Source organism: Cetorhinus maximus, chromosome 12 (genome assembly GCF_964194155.1).
Source record: "Cetorhinus maximus chromosome 12, sCetMax3.hap1.1, whole genome shotgun sequence".
Lineage (NCBI taxonomy): Eukaryota > Metazoa > Chordata > Chondrichthyes > Lamniformes > Cetorhinidae > Cetorhinus > Cetorhinus maximus.
In genome coordinates, this window is record NC_135890.1 from 75,631,889 (window position 1) to 75,643,641 (window position 11,753).

The 11,753-nt window shown below is 42.9% G+C and overlaps 1 protein-coding gene across 2 annotated transcripts; it reads left to right on the forward strand.

Annotated features, from left to right (window-relative positions):
* Window positions 1-4: 4 nt before the first annotated feature.
* sirt4 (sirtuin 4) lies at window positions 5-10,355 on the forward strand. Of its 2 annotated transcripts, none has more exons than XM_078553918.1 (3): window positions 5-164; window positions 3,346-4,140; window positions 8,602-10,355. In XM_078553918.1, the coding sequence occupies exons 2-3, from the start codon at window positions 3,346-3,348 to the stop codon at window positions 8,752-8,754; spliced, it is 948 nt and encodes a 315-aa protein (XP_078410044.1). In that variant the 5' UTR covers window positions 5-164; the 3' UTR covers window positions 8,755-10,355. The 2 variants fall into 2 exon arrangements, with proteins under 2 accessions (XP_078410044.1, XP_078410043.1); XM_078553917.1 differs by lacking the exon at window positions 5-164 and adding an exon at window positions 2,742-2,748.
* Window positions 10,356-11,753: the final 1,398 nt, after the last annotated feature.

An 11,753-nucleotide genomic window follows, 5' to 3' on the forward strand; every position in this document is an offset into this window, starting at 1 on the left:
GATAGGCCCCGAACCCAACTCCAGAGAAAGGATCCAAAACGAGGGAGCGTGGAGTTGGCGAGAATTATTTTACTCAATTGTCGGGATTTCGATCGCTGTAACTGTAACATAAAATAAAATCGTGCGGACGCCATAAATCTCAAGAAAAACACACAAAAAATAAGGTTTGGAAATACTCAGCAGGTCTGCCTGGCAGCATCTGTGGAGAGAGATAAACAGACCTTTCATCAGAACTGTAAAACGTTACAGATGCAACAGGTTTAAAGCAAGTGCAGAGTCAGGGAAAGGGAAGAAAGAAAAAAGGGAAGGTCTGTGATACAGCGGAAAACAGGAAAGATTAAATGACAAGGTAAAATTATGCAAAGGGTGAAGGTAATAGGTCAAGTAAAGAAACAAAAGATGGGTAGCGATGAGGTGTAAATGGCAGCAGAATTATTGCCAACAACTATTGTTGGAAAAAAAGTAGGGGCAGAGGTTAATAATCTGAAATTGGAGGTAGCAATAATGTTGGAGGCTTGGTGGTTTGGAAGGTGAGGACAAGGGGAGCCAATAACATGGTGTTGGGAGCATGGGCAAGGGGTGAGAGAAGAATGGAATAGGCACAGTCAAGGGCCCTATTGGCCATGGTAGAAGAGAATCATTAGTTGTCTTTCCTCAGTTGAAGAAAAGGGAAGAGAAATGATGATTCTGCCCCTCTGCCATTTCCTCCATCTTCAGCTTGATGCTCCCGTCAAACACATTATCTTCTTTGCTTTTTGGCATTATGATTATGGTTTCCTCCACAACAACCATGATCCACTCTTTAATTATCAACAGTGCCTCTGCTTCCTATGACACTACTTCCTTCCAACCCTCTAGTGCCCCAAACACCCCTTTCTGATGATACAGCAATTTACTTGTACTTCTTTCAATTTAGTAAACTGTTTTCTCTGTTGATTATGCGGCTTCCTTTACATTGGGGAGACCAGACACAGATTGAAGGACACTTCAGTCCAGTCTGCAAGTGTGACCCCAAGCTACCTGTCACCTGTCTTTTTAGTTTTCTGTCCCATTCCCACTTTGACCTCAGCCTCCTACATTGTTCCAATAAAACTGAACTCAAGTTCAAAGAAAAGCACCTCATCCTTCAATTAAACCATAGAACCATAGAAAAGTTACAGCACAGAAAGAGGCCATTCAGCCCATTGTGTCTGTGCTGGCTGAAAAATAAAATTAAAAAAAAACTAGCTGCCTATTTTAATCCCACCTTTCAGCACCAGGTCCCTAGCCTTGCAGGTTACAGCGCTTAAGGTGCAGATCCAGGTGCCTTTTAAATGAGTTGAGGGCTTCTGCCTCCATCACCAAACCAGGCAGTGATTTCCAAACACCCACCACCATCTGGGTGAAGATGTTTTTCCTCATGTCCCCTCTAATCCTTCTGCTTAAATCTACCTTAAATCTGTGCCCCCTGGCAATTGACTTCTCTGCCACAGGAAACAGGGCATCCCTGCCTATTCTCTCTAGGCCCCTCATTATCTTATAAACCTCAATCAGGTCACTCCTCAGCCTCCTCAGTTCCAAGGAAGACAACCCCAGCCTATCCAATCTTTTCTCATAGCTGCAATTTTCAAGCCCTGGCAACATTCTTATAAATCTCCTCTGCACTTTCTCCAGAGCAGTTATGTCCTTCCTGTGATGTGGCGACCAGAACTGTACACAAAATTCCAGCTGTGGCCTAACCAGTGTTTTATACAGTTCCAACATTACATCCCTACTTTTGCATTCTAAACCTCATCCAATAAAGGAAAGTATTCCATATGCTTTCTTTACCACCTGTCCTGCCACCTTCAGGGACCTGTGGGCATGCACACCAAGGTCTCTCACTTCCTCTACCCCTCTCAATTATCCTCCTCCCATTTATTATGTATTTCCTAGTTTTTTTTGCCCTCCCCAAATGCACTTCTCTGGATTGAATTCCATCTGCCACTTTTCTGCCCACTCAACCAAACCATTCATATCATTCTGGAGACAACAGCTACCCTTTTTACTACCAACTACACGGCCAATGTTTACATTTTACAGCCTTCTGGACCTAACATTAAATTTAACAATTTCAGATCATCACTTCTGCAGCCATTATTTTCAGATGTCAGCAATGATTCTGCTATTCCCACTTAAACCTCCTCTAGATCCATCTTTCGTTTCCTGTTGCATTACCAACTCCTTTTGCTTTGCAACATAAGCCTTTTTGTTATTTAGTCTCTCCTGCCTTCCACCCCATCACAGACCTTCCCTTCACTGCTTCATTTCTTGCTTTAGACTTGTTCCATCGTTCACATTTCCAGTTCTGAAGAAAGGTCATTGACCTGAAACAGAAATTGTTTCTCTCTCTCCCCAAATACTATCAACAAGTGGGGCAGTAATTACATAAATTATTTAAAATGGGATTTTTCAGGTACTTGGGGATCAGGAGCTCTCGGGGTTACGGGAAAAAAAGCATGAATGTCGGACTATGTACGACTGCTCTTTCAAAGAGCCAAGAAAGGCAGGAATGATCTCTTTCTGTGCTCTAAATTGCTCAGATTCCTCAGTGATCAGACCCAGGAGGAGGGTTCTACCGAGGGCTGGTTACGTATTATCAGATTACTTAATCGGAACAATTTGACCAATGGCAGCCCTTCATATCCGCTCGTGAGGCATTGCTTATGTAACACTTGTTTTTATAATAGCGCCAGTCTGCTTGTCAGGAGTGGAACCCGGCTCGATATGGTAAATTACGGGGGGGGGGATCTTTGCTTAAGTATTGCTGCTGCGGCAATCTTTGCTCAAGTATTGCGGGGTCGGCCCCAAAATGCCCCTCGGACAGACTGGAGGGTAACTGTCATCCGCCCTCACCCTGAATATGTCCCTGCAGCGAAGAGATTTTGGAAGATTTTTAAAGTCAGTGCTAAATCAGACCTGGCATTTTTCTGCAATGTATGGCTCTGAAGACACTGGCGTGATACTTTCTTTCATTATGTATGCATATTCACAGAATCACACAGTGCAGAAGAGGCCCTTCGGCCCATCGAGTCTGCGCCGACACGTGGAAACACAATATTGTATAAAGTGATCTTCACCCTCCCAGATCACACGGGGTTAAAGGATTGGAATTTCTGAATGTCACTCATGAACTGGCTAAGTAAGACATATAGTTTGTGTGGATCACCTCTGCAGAGAACAGCTTACCATTATAGGGATACAGGCTATATATACAGGCAGTCTTTACCATGTCAATTTTTGTAGGAGCTGTTTCTAAGCTGTTTTCCTAACATATGGTTTTTGATCATGTTATAGGTTCTAACACTTAATTATGTTTATTCCCAGATGCGACTGCTGTCTGCATTTGTAGTTGCTGAGAAATGCCTGTTTTTGAAGCGGACCGGCAGGAACTACAGTTCAGTCACTGCTTCCAATTTGGCATTTGTTCCTTCGAGCCGTCCATTGGACTCCATCGAGTTGGAAGAACTTCAGGATTTTGTGCTTCGGTCCAAGAAGCTTTTTGTGCTGACCGGAGCAGGGGTGTCAACAGAGTCTGGTATTCCGGATTATCGATCTGAGGGTGTGGGGCTCTACGTTCGGACAACAAGGCGGCCCATTCAGCACTCTGAGTTCATCCGTAGTACCAAGGGCAGGCAGATGTACTGGGCACGGAATTATGTTGGCTGGCCACAATTTTGCTCTCACCAGCCAAATGTGGCGCACGATGTTTTGAGTAAATGGGAGACCCTGGGGAAGCTGCACTGGCTGGTGACTCAAAATGTGGATGCTTTGCACTCAAAGGCAGGAAGTCGACGCCTGACGGAGCTTCACGGCTGTTCTCATAGGGTGCTCTGTCTTGGGTGTGGAGATGTAACACCTAGGAGCCATCTCCAAGAAAAATTCACAGCTCTGAATCCTGGCTGGACTGAAGAAGCACACGGAATAGCTCCAGATGGAGACGTTTTCCTGACTGATGAACAGGTTAAACATTTTAACGTTCCCTCATGTGAGAGTTGTGGCGGTATCCTGAAACCTGATGTCACCTTTTTTGGAGACACGGTGAGCAAGAAGAAAGTGGATTTTGTCTATGAGCGTGTGGCTGAGTCGGATGCAGTTCTGGTGGCAGGTTCTTCGCTGCAGGTGAGGAGTGGGTGAGATTATCAAAAGACTTTACATTAGAGATGTCCAACCTATAGCCACTTTACCATGACAGTCCAGGTTTTACAGTCCAGCCTGGGAACCAAGATAGCTCAGTCATATTTGTGATTATATTTGGTTTCTCCTGTTTGAATTTCACGGGCCTCAAAGAGTTGCCTCCTTGGTGAATAAATCCCAAATCAGAACATCTTAATATGTTAGCACGAACAACTTCAGGTATATGCAGATTGATGAGAACATAGGCTTAAAATTTTTGGAGTTGAGTTTCCACTAGTGATATCAGCATAATCTGGTTGGATTGGTCAAACTAGCGCAAAAGGTTGAAGAAATTTAAATTTAAGCGAGTCACGCGCAAAGTCACTTATACTTATGTTCTCCTAGATATTTTATGTTGGTTCAAGAATCATTTTTCCCAAGTTAGTTACTGGAACTATAAATTCATATTTACCCATTTTATATTGTTTAACTTCAGCCGTTCTGTAATCCAACAACTGACATGAGCTGCTGACTGACTGACCTGTTTATGCTATAGTCAGTGTGGTTTTAGTTGCAGGACTATTGAATGAAACGAAACAAAACTTCTCGTAATTTACTCAAATCTACGAAATGCTTCCACTTAGCATCCACAAATATCAAATTTGGAGTTGCTCAGAAAGATAAAACATGTAACCCCCATGCAGCAGCAGCAACAAAGGCATTGTACCTTTTTTTAACCAGTTTATAGTAGATATTTCAAAGCTCTAACCTACCCCATCCAGAAATACCAAATTGGTCTGCTGACCTGTATTCATTCACATCATTCTGAAACTGCATACATTACATGAAATGTTTGCATGAATATCATTCAAAGGAAACCAAATACTGTAAAATCCTATTTTTGGGGGATTTACCATCAATTAAGCACTTTCTTAAATTCTGCAAGCGCGCACAAAACCCAATTCCTGCTGTTGTTGATGAAAGCAACTGTGCACCCCTAGCAGTGCTTCCCAAACTATTTTCCAACGTGACCCCATTTGAACGCTTGAAAACTAATGTGACCCTCAGCAGCAAAAACAAAACAGCAATAAAACAGCATAGTAACATTCAGTATATAATTATTAAAATTAGCATATTATGGACCAACATATCTTGATACAGCATATAAATATGATTTGTGTTTTTAAGTGCTATTTTGTAAAAAAAAGTTAATATCTTATGTACTGATGTAGGTTTCAGCCAAGCTCTCCAAATTCCTCAGTGACAGAAGACTCAGTGAAGGTCCTCTCCCCCTTCACCCCTCCGACACACACAGTAATCAGCTCCTCTCCCCCTCCCCACCCACAGTAATCAGCTGCTCTCTCTCTCCACCCACAGTAATCAACCCCTCTCCCTGTCCCCACCCACAGCCCCCTCCTCTCATCCGACCATTTGATCTAGTTGTCAGTGCCTGCAAAGCAGAGTTGCCAGGTGGGGTAAGGAGAACAGGAGCAGAAGCACAGTAAATTTTGAAGCTGCCACTGACCTCTTGTCTCAGCTGCATGACCTCCTGCTATTTTCCCTGCACACAGTCAGTCACTGAGTTACACTTGCCTGCACCATGCCAGCGCACTCACCGCTAAATGTTTTCTAAGATTAAAGAACATTTTGTGCTCACCATCCACCCCTTATTTGTCAGCAGGCAGCCAGTGAGTCGAGGGCTGTCCCGCCAAAGTCACCATTGTTGCCTCCAAGGAGGGGGAGCCCATGACTCCGAACTCTATCTCTGTGATCCATCACAACCCACAGTTTGGGAACCCCTGTCCTGGAGAACACTGCAACCCCAGCCTCTAACCTTGCATCGAAGATTTGTACAAAATGAATATTTGCCTCGAACACTGTGCTGTGCTGGTACGAACAGCCTTGCTTGCAAACACTATTAGACTTTTCCTATCAAGTAATATAATTGTTATGCTAGACCATTATAAATCACTGCTTAGGCCTCAGCTGGAGTATTGTGTGAAATTCTGGGCACCACATTTTGAGAAGGATGTCAAGACTATGCAGAGGGTGCCCAGGACATTTACTAGAAGGTAACCAAGAATGAGGGACTTATAGATTTAAGGTTGTTGGCCAACAGAACCAAAGCAGAGATGAGCACATTTTTAAAAAAGCACAGTGGGTTGCTATGATCTGGAATGCATGGTCGGAAAGGGTGGTGGAAACAGATACAATAATAACTTTCAAAGGAGAACTGGATAAATATTTGAAACAAAATTTTGCTGGGCTAAGGGAAAGAACACGGGAGTGAGATAGTTAGATAATTTTTTCAAAAAGGTTGAATGGTTTCTTGTGCTGCATCATTCTATAGTAATGGGTCTAGGAGATATGTTTGTTCGAGACATTATAAACTCATTCCGATGTTTCAAACCGGGACATCTCAAGTTATTTTTTGTTAACATTTCAGAAATTCTAAACATTCTGATGTAACTTGTTTTAAAAAGAAAACTTAGTGCAAATCTGCGATGATTCCGCCCAAAGTGCGGTATTTACCCACCAGCCGTGATGGTGGGTTTTCACACCATATCGTCCCAATCCCGCTGTGTACTTGTGCATTCCAGGGAAACACACCATTTCCATGGCAGGCAGGCTCTCATTCACCCACCATGCCATCACCTCACCGCTTCAACACGCCGGGCGCCATATTTAAATTCCAGCCGTGCAAATACATCTCAGTGCTTCCAGCCCATGACTATTGCAGGGAAGGTGTCCACAAAAGGCAAAAAGACTGCAGGCCCAGGTTTAATGATGTGTCACTGGAATGCCATTTGGACGCCGTGAAGGCCTGTCATGATGTTCTTTACCCCCACTTTGGCCGCAGGATGAGCAGCGGCATCACCAATCCAGCATGGCAGGCAGAGGCAGCAATGGTCAGTGCCAATGCTGCACAGAAGAGGTTGGCCATTCAATGCAGATAGAGGATGAATGATCTCATCCGTGCAGCAAGGTACGGTAACCACCTCATCACTCTAAATTCACATACTCAAGCCCATCGCACATTCACTGGCATCTCACACTGCCAGCTCAAGGGACATCACCACCCATTCTCACACACATACCCTCACATGTCCATCTGGTCTCATCTCCTCTGAAGACAGCCTCCCCAGCCCTTACCATCTTGAGGCCACTTGCACACATCAACATGTGCCCCACACACACCCTGGGATATCCTCCTTTCCCAGTACAGCTCTCGTCCTGCAGCCTCTTCCCTTGCCTGAGGCCACTTCTCCCCCTTCCCCAACCAAGACCTTGCCCTGTGATCATTGAAAAGCCACCTATATATGGCTGATCTGATAGGTAGAGACCTACCCGTGAGGCCCCCTAAAAATGACATGGTACTGTGAAGCCTGGCACTGATGACCACACGTGCTGACCGAAGCAAGGTAGGCAAACAAACCTCGAAGTCCCGAGTGAAATGCAGCCCACCAGGTGCACATCACTTATGTGCTGTCGTGAAACACATCGACGTGTTTTCCCACCGACGCGGGCAGACGATCCAGCAGGGGTGGGTAAGTCTGGTGGGCTGGCCTTTTAATGAGATGCTGCTGTATTACAATGAGGTTCCCGATGTCCGATGGCGGGAAACGCGGCCCACCATCGGCAGGCTGAGCGGACAATTGCAAACTGGTTTCACGCCTTTGTGAAACCAGTCGCGCCATATTGTCCACTCACGCCACCAAACACACCCAACACTGGCAGGCACGGAAAATCCCAGCCTTTATTTCATGACTTTCACCACCCAAGGACATCAGAGCTTTTTTTAATATAAACATATGTATTTTTGAAGTGTTATCAGTATTGTAATGTAGGAAACTGGACAGCCAATTTGCAGATAGCAAGGTCCCACAATGAGAAATGAGATATTTAGCAGATAGATTTTTTTTAGGTTTTGGTTGAGAGATAAGTGTTGGGCCAGGACACCAGGGAGAACTCCCCTGTTAAAAGTATCTTGCATTTATATAGTGCCTTTCACAACTTCAGGACATTGCAAATCACTTCACAACCAGTTGACATGTACCCACTGTTGTATATACACACCTGAGAGGGCGGCTGCATCCTCGTTTAATGTGTCATCTGAAAGATCTGACAGTGCAACACTGGAGCATCGGCCTAGGTCCCTGGCGTTGTACCTTTAAACTGCACGGGTGCATGGCTGCGCAGGCCTTTTTCTGGAGAAATGTCTGGGCGGCTGTGTGAAAGAATTTAAAGGGACTACAAATTGAGAAAAACAGGCTGCACAGCGATGCTATTAACTAAATGTTCCTGGTTTCTGAACCAGGTTTGCTCCTGCTGAGCCACAGCCGATGTCTCAGGGATTTGCTTATATTGTGTAAGAATCGGTTTCAACCCCTGCCTTTGGGTTGGGTTCAAATCTGCCTTTTGGTTTATAAACCAACATTGCTGATTCTTTTTGTTCTCCATAAATAGGTGTATTCTGGATATAGGTTCATCATTGCAGCCTACGAGAAGAAGATACCAATTGCACTACTGAACATTGGGGATACCAGAGCAGATAGAGAGGCTACTCTGAAAATCAATGCTCAATGTGGAGAGGTGCTGTCCAATATTCTTCAACTTTGAAGTTCTAGAGCTGCAAACTGGAAAATTCCCCAATACAGTACTGGTAATATTTAAAAACGGTTTTATTGTGAAGAGCAGGTTATCTGTTTATCTGTCAGAATGTACTCTATAGTTCTTCTTCCAGGGGCTGTTAGGGCTATTCCTTAAAATAGGGAAACAAAAGGTGGGGATGGTGGAAATGAGAGGAGGATTCATTGTATAATAAGAAATATAAATCAGAAATAGGACTCTGTTCAGAATGAGCTTAATGAGTCAAATAGTCTTTCTTTCTTAGACTGTACGTATTTACTTACAAGCAAGCTTACCTGGGAAGCTCATCTTAATATTCACCCATTTCTAACTTAGCATGCAAATATTCTTGTAATTAACAATGAAATAAGTATGGTCTAACAACTGTTCCAATTTAAAACAGAGCAACCTGAGGCGCTGAATTATTCCATACACTTGAAAGATCTACCTCTGGTGAAATATGATAGTTATATCAAATTAAAATACTGCAGAATGAAATCACAGGACATACACTGGGCACTAGGTGGAATGTATTTACTTACCTGAGCAACAGCTGTGAAGAAACAAGCCACATTAAACACCACATCTGAACATCACAAATGACCCAAATGAATATTTTTTAAAAACTTACGTGCAATATACAGGACACAAGTAGTAGTTGAAGGTATGCAGAAAACACCATAGCATTTCTGGTGCTAATAGGATCTGTGGGATTTTATCCACAACTTTTCACACACCGATATCTTTTCTATACAGCTATGATGTATCCAGTATTTATAAAGATCTGAAATGCTTTCCTGAGCAATGGAGTGCAATCACTGTCAACCTGTTGGAAGTTTCCTATTAAGTATATGGGAAGAAAAGATATGTGGCCCATGGTCTACTTTTCAAAGAAATCACAAAGGATTCACATTGCCATGCATGGCCTCCAACTTATTTAACTACATAAAGGAGTTCAATAGTCATAAGCACTGTCTTAAAGATAAAAATCTAAGGGCAGAATCTTCTGGTCGGCGTGCAGGGGTGGACACCTTACACCGACGTGTAAAATGACACGCGGTGACGTCGGGCATGCATCCCGATGTCACCTCCTGTTATTCTGATCTTCAGTTTGGCGGGCGCGCACCGGAGTCAGCTGTGTGCCCGCCGAACTGTCAAAGGCCTGTTAAGGCCATTAATAACCATCTTAAAGTCATTGTCAGGGCTGCCCGTCCAACCTTAAGGTTGGCGGGCAGGCGAAGAGCCCAGGCAGCCTTCACATTTTTCATGGAACCTCATCCACGCGGCGATCAGCTGCGCGCCCACTCCCACCCAACCTGCCCGACGGGGAGAAAATTGTCCTCTAAGAATTTTTACTGGCCCCTAAAGGCAATCCAGCATCAACAGCTTGTTCAACCATCACCAGTTACGTTTTATACATTATTGCCCTACTATCTGTCCAAACATGAGACAGGAATGTTAATGTTGTGAAGTGTTTGATCAACTGTGGTTATAACATTTATATTGGCCAGGATACCTGTGAAAATATTTTATGGAAATTAATATTCATTTTATTTATAAATGAAATAAGCCTATTAAAAATATCTCAGATGCTTCTTGCTCCAGTTTTTATTTGGTACTTTAACACAGCAACAAAATACAGAGAAGTCGCGTAGCCTGACATTGTACATGTTCTGTGTCCAACATAACTTCATTGATTCAGCAAAGCAACAGGGACCTAGAATTAATTTTGCAAGAATCATTGACTAAGCTGTAGTGTCAGGCGCTGAGCCATACACTTACTGTAGGGTCACTCAATGGAAATCCTGGCTAATTTCCCCAGCCTCACTTGGAAGGACAAAGGCAAATTCCAGCCCTCTAACTTTTTTCAAGGGTTAAATTGGTTAACTCTGCACAGTCCAGGAATCCTTATGTGGACTCTTGTAATAAATATTTGATCATTGAACAAACATATGCATCTGCTCAAATGTTTTGTAACCTATGAATGCTGAAATGAATTTCCAAACCTGAATGAACAGCGATTGGCATGGGATTAATTCCTTTTTATTTTGTCTATGTCTTCTCTTCAAATCTTCCCTCCTAATTTCTTCTCATCTACATTTCTGATCTTCAAATATTTGTGTCCAAGTTGATTATTTCCCAGGGACTTGGCGCTTACTGGAATCAGGAATCTTCAAATATACACGCCCGTAGATAACTAAAATTGCATGTGACACTATGTAAGTGTTAAGGTTGTGCTCTTTTGTTTATGATTAGCTGTTTTTAAAAAAAAACTTGTATTCTAAACTTTCTGAAGCTTGTTCCTGCTTATAAATTGTTACAAATCACCCATAAATTTTAAGCCAAAAGTGTACAGACTATTCTGGCAACCTTGCTGTTATTGTAAAGTCCACAAAGTAGGTTGCCTACTTTGTATACTCTTTGCTCATTTTTTTGCAAAATATTTTTGTTCCAAAATTAATGGGGTACTGATACCTCTGTATTTTATCTGATGGAGAAAGCTGCATGATGCACAAATAGCATTCAATTCAATACACTTTATTGGGCTTATATGGAAATTCACAGTGAGGACAATTCCTTATGCATAACCAGCTAGAAGAAAGAATTACATAGCAATATAACAACCCATGTTGCTACAGTGCAGCACCAACATTGCAGCCAAAGAAAATAAAAAAAGATAGAGAAAAAAAGTCTTGGGTCTTCATGCTCCCTCCCCAGCATACACACATTCAATAATTACATCTAAATTGATGATATGACTGTGTCCCCAAGATCAAGCTTTTGTACCAAGCATTGATGGTACTCAAGCATTGAGAATTTGTTCTGCTGCTTTTATTTCTTCTCCAATAGCTCTACAGGTGGAGAATGGAGAAATGCTTCAAGAATTGAGGAGAAGGTGGATGGAATTATTGGATGAACTTGGTAGGGCAGAAAGACAACCATTTAACCAAACGTGTCCTTCAAGATAGTTGGGTGCACGTATTGCAAAT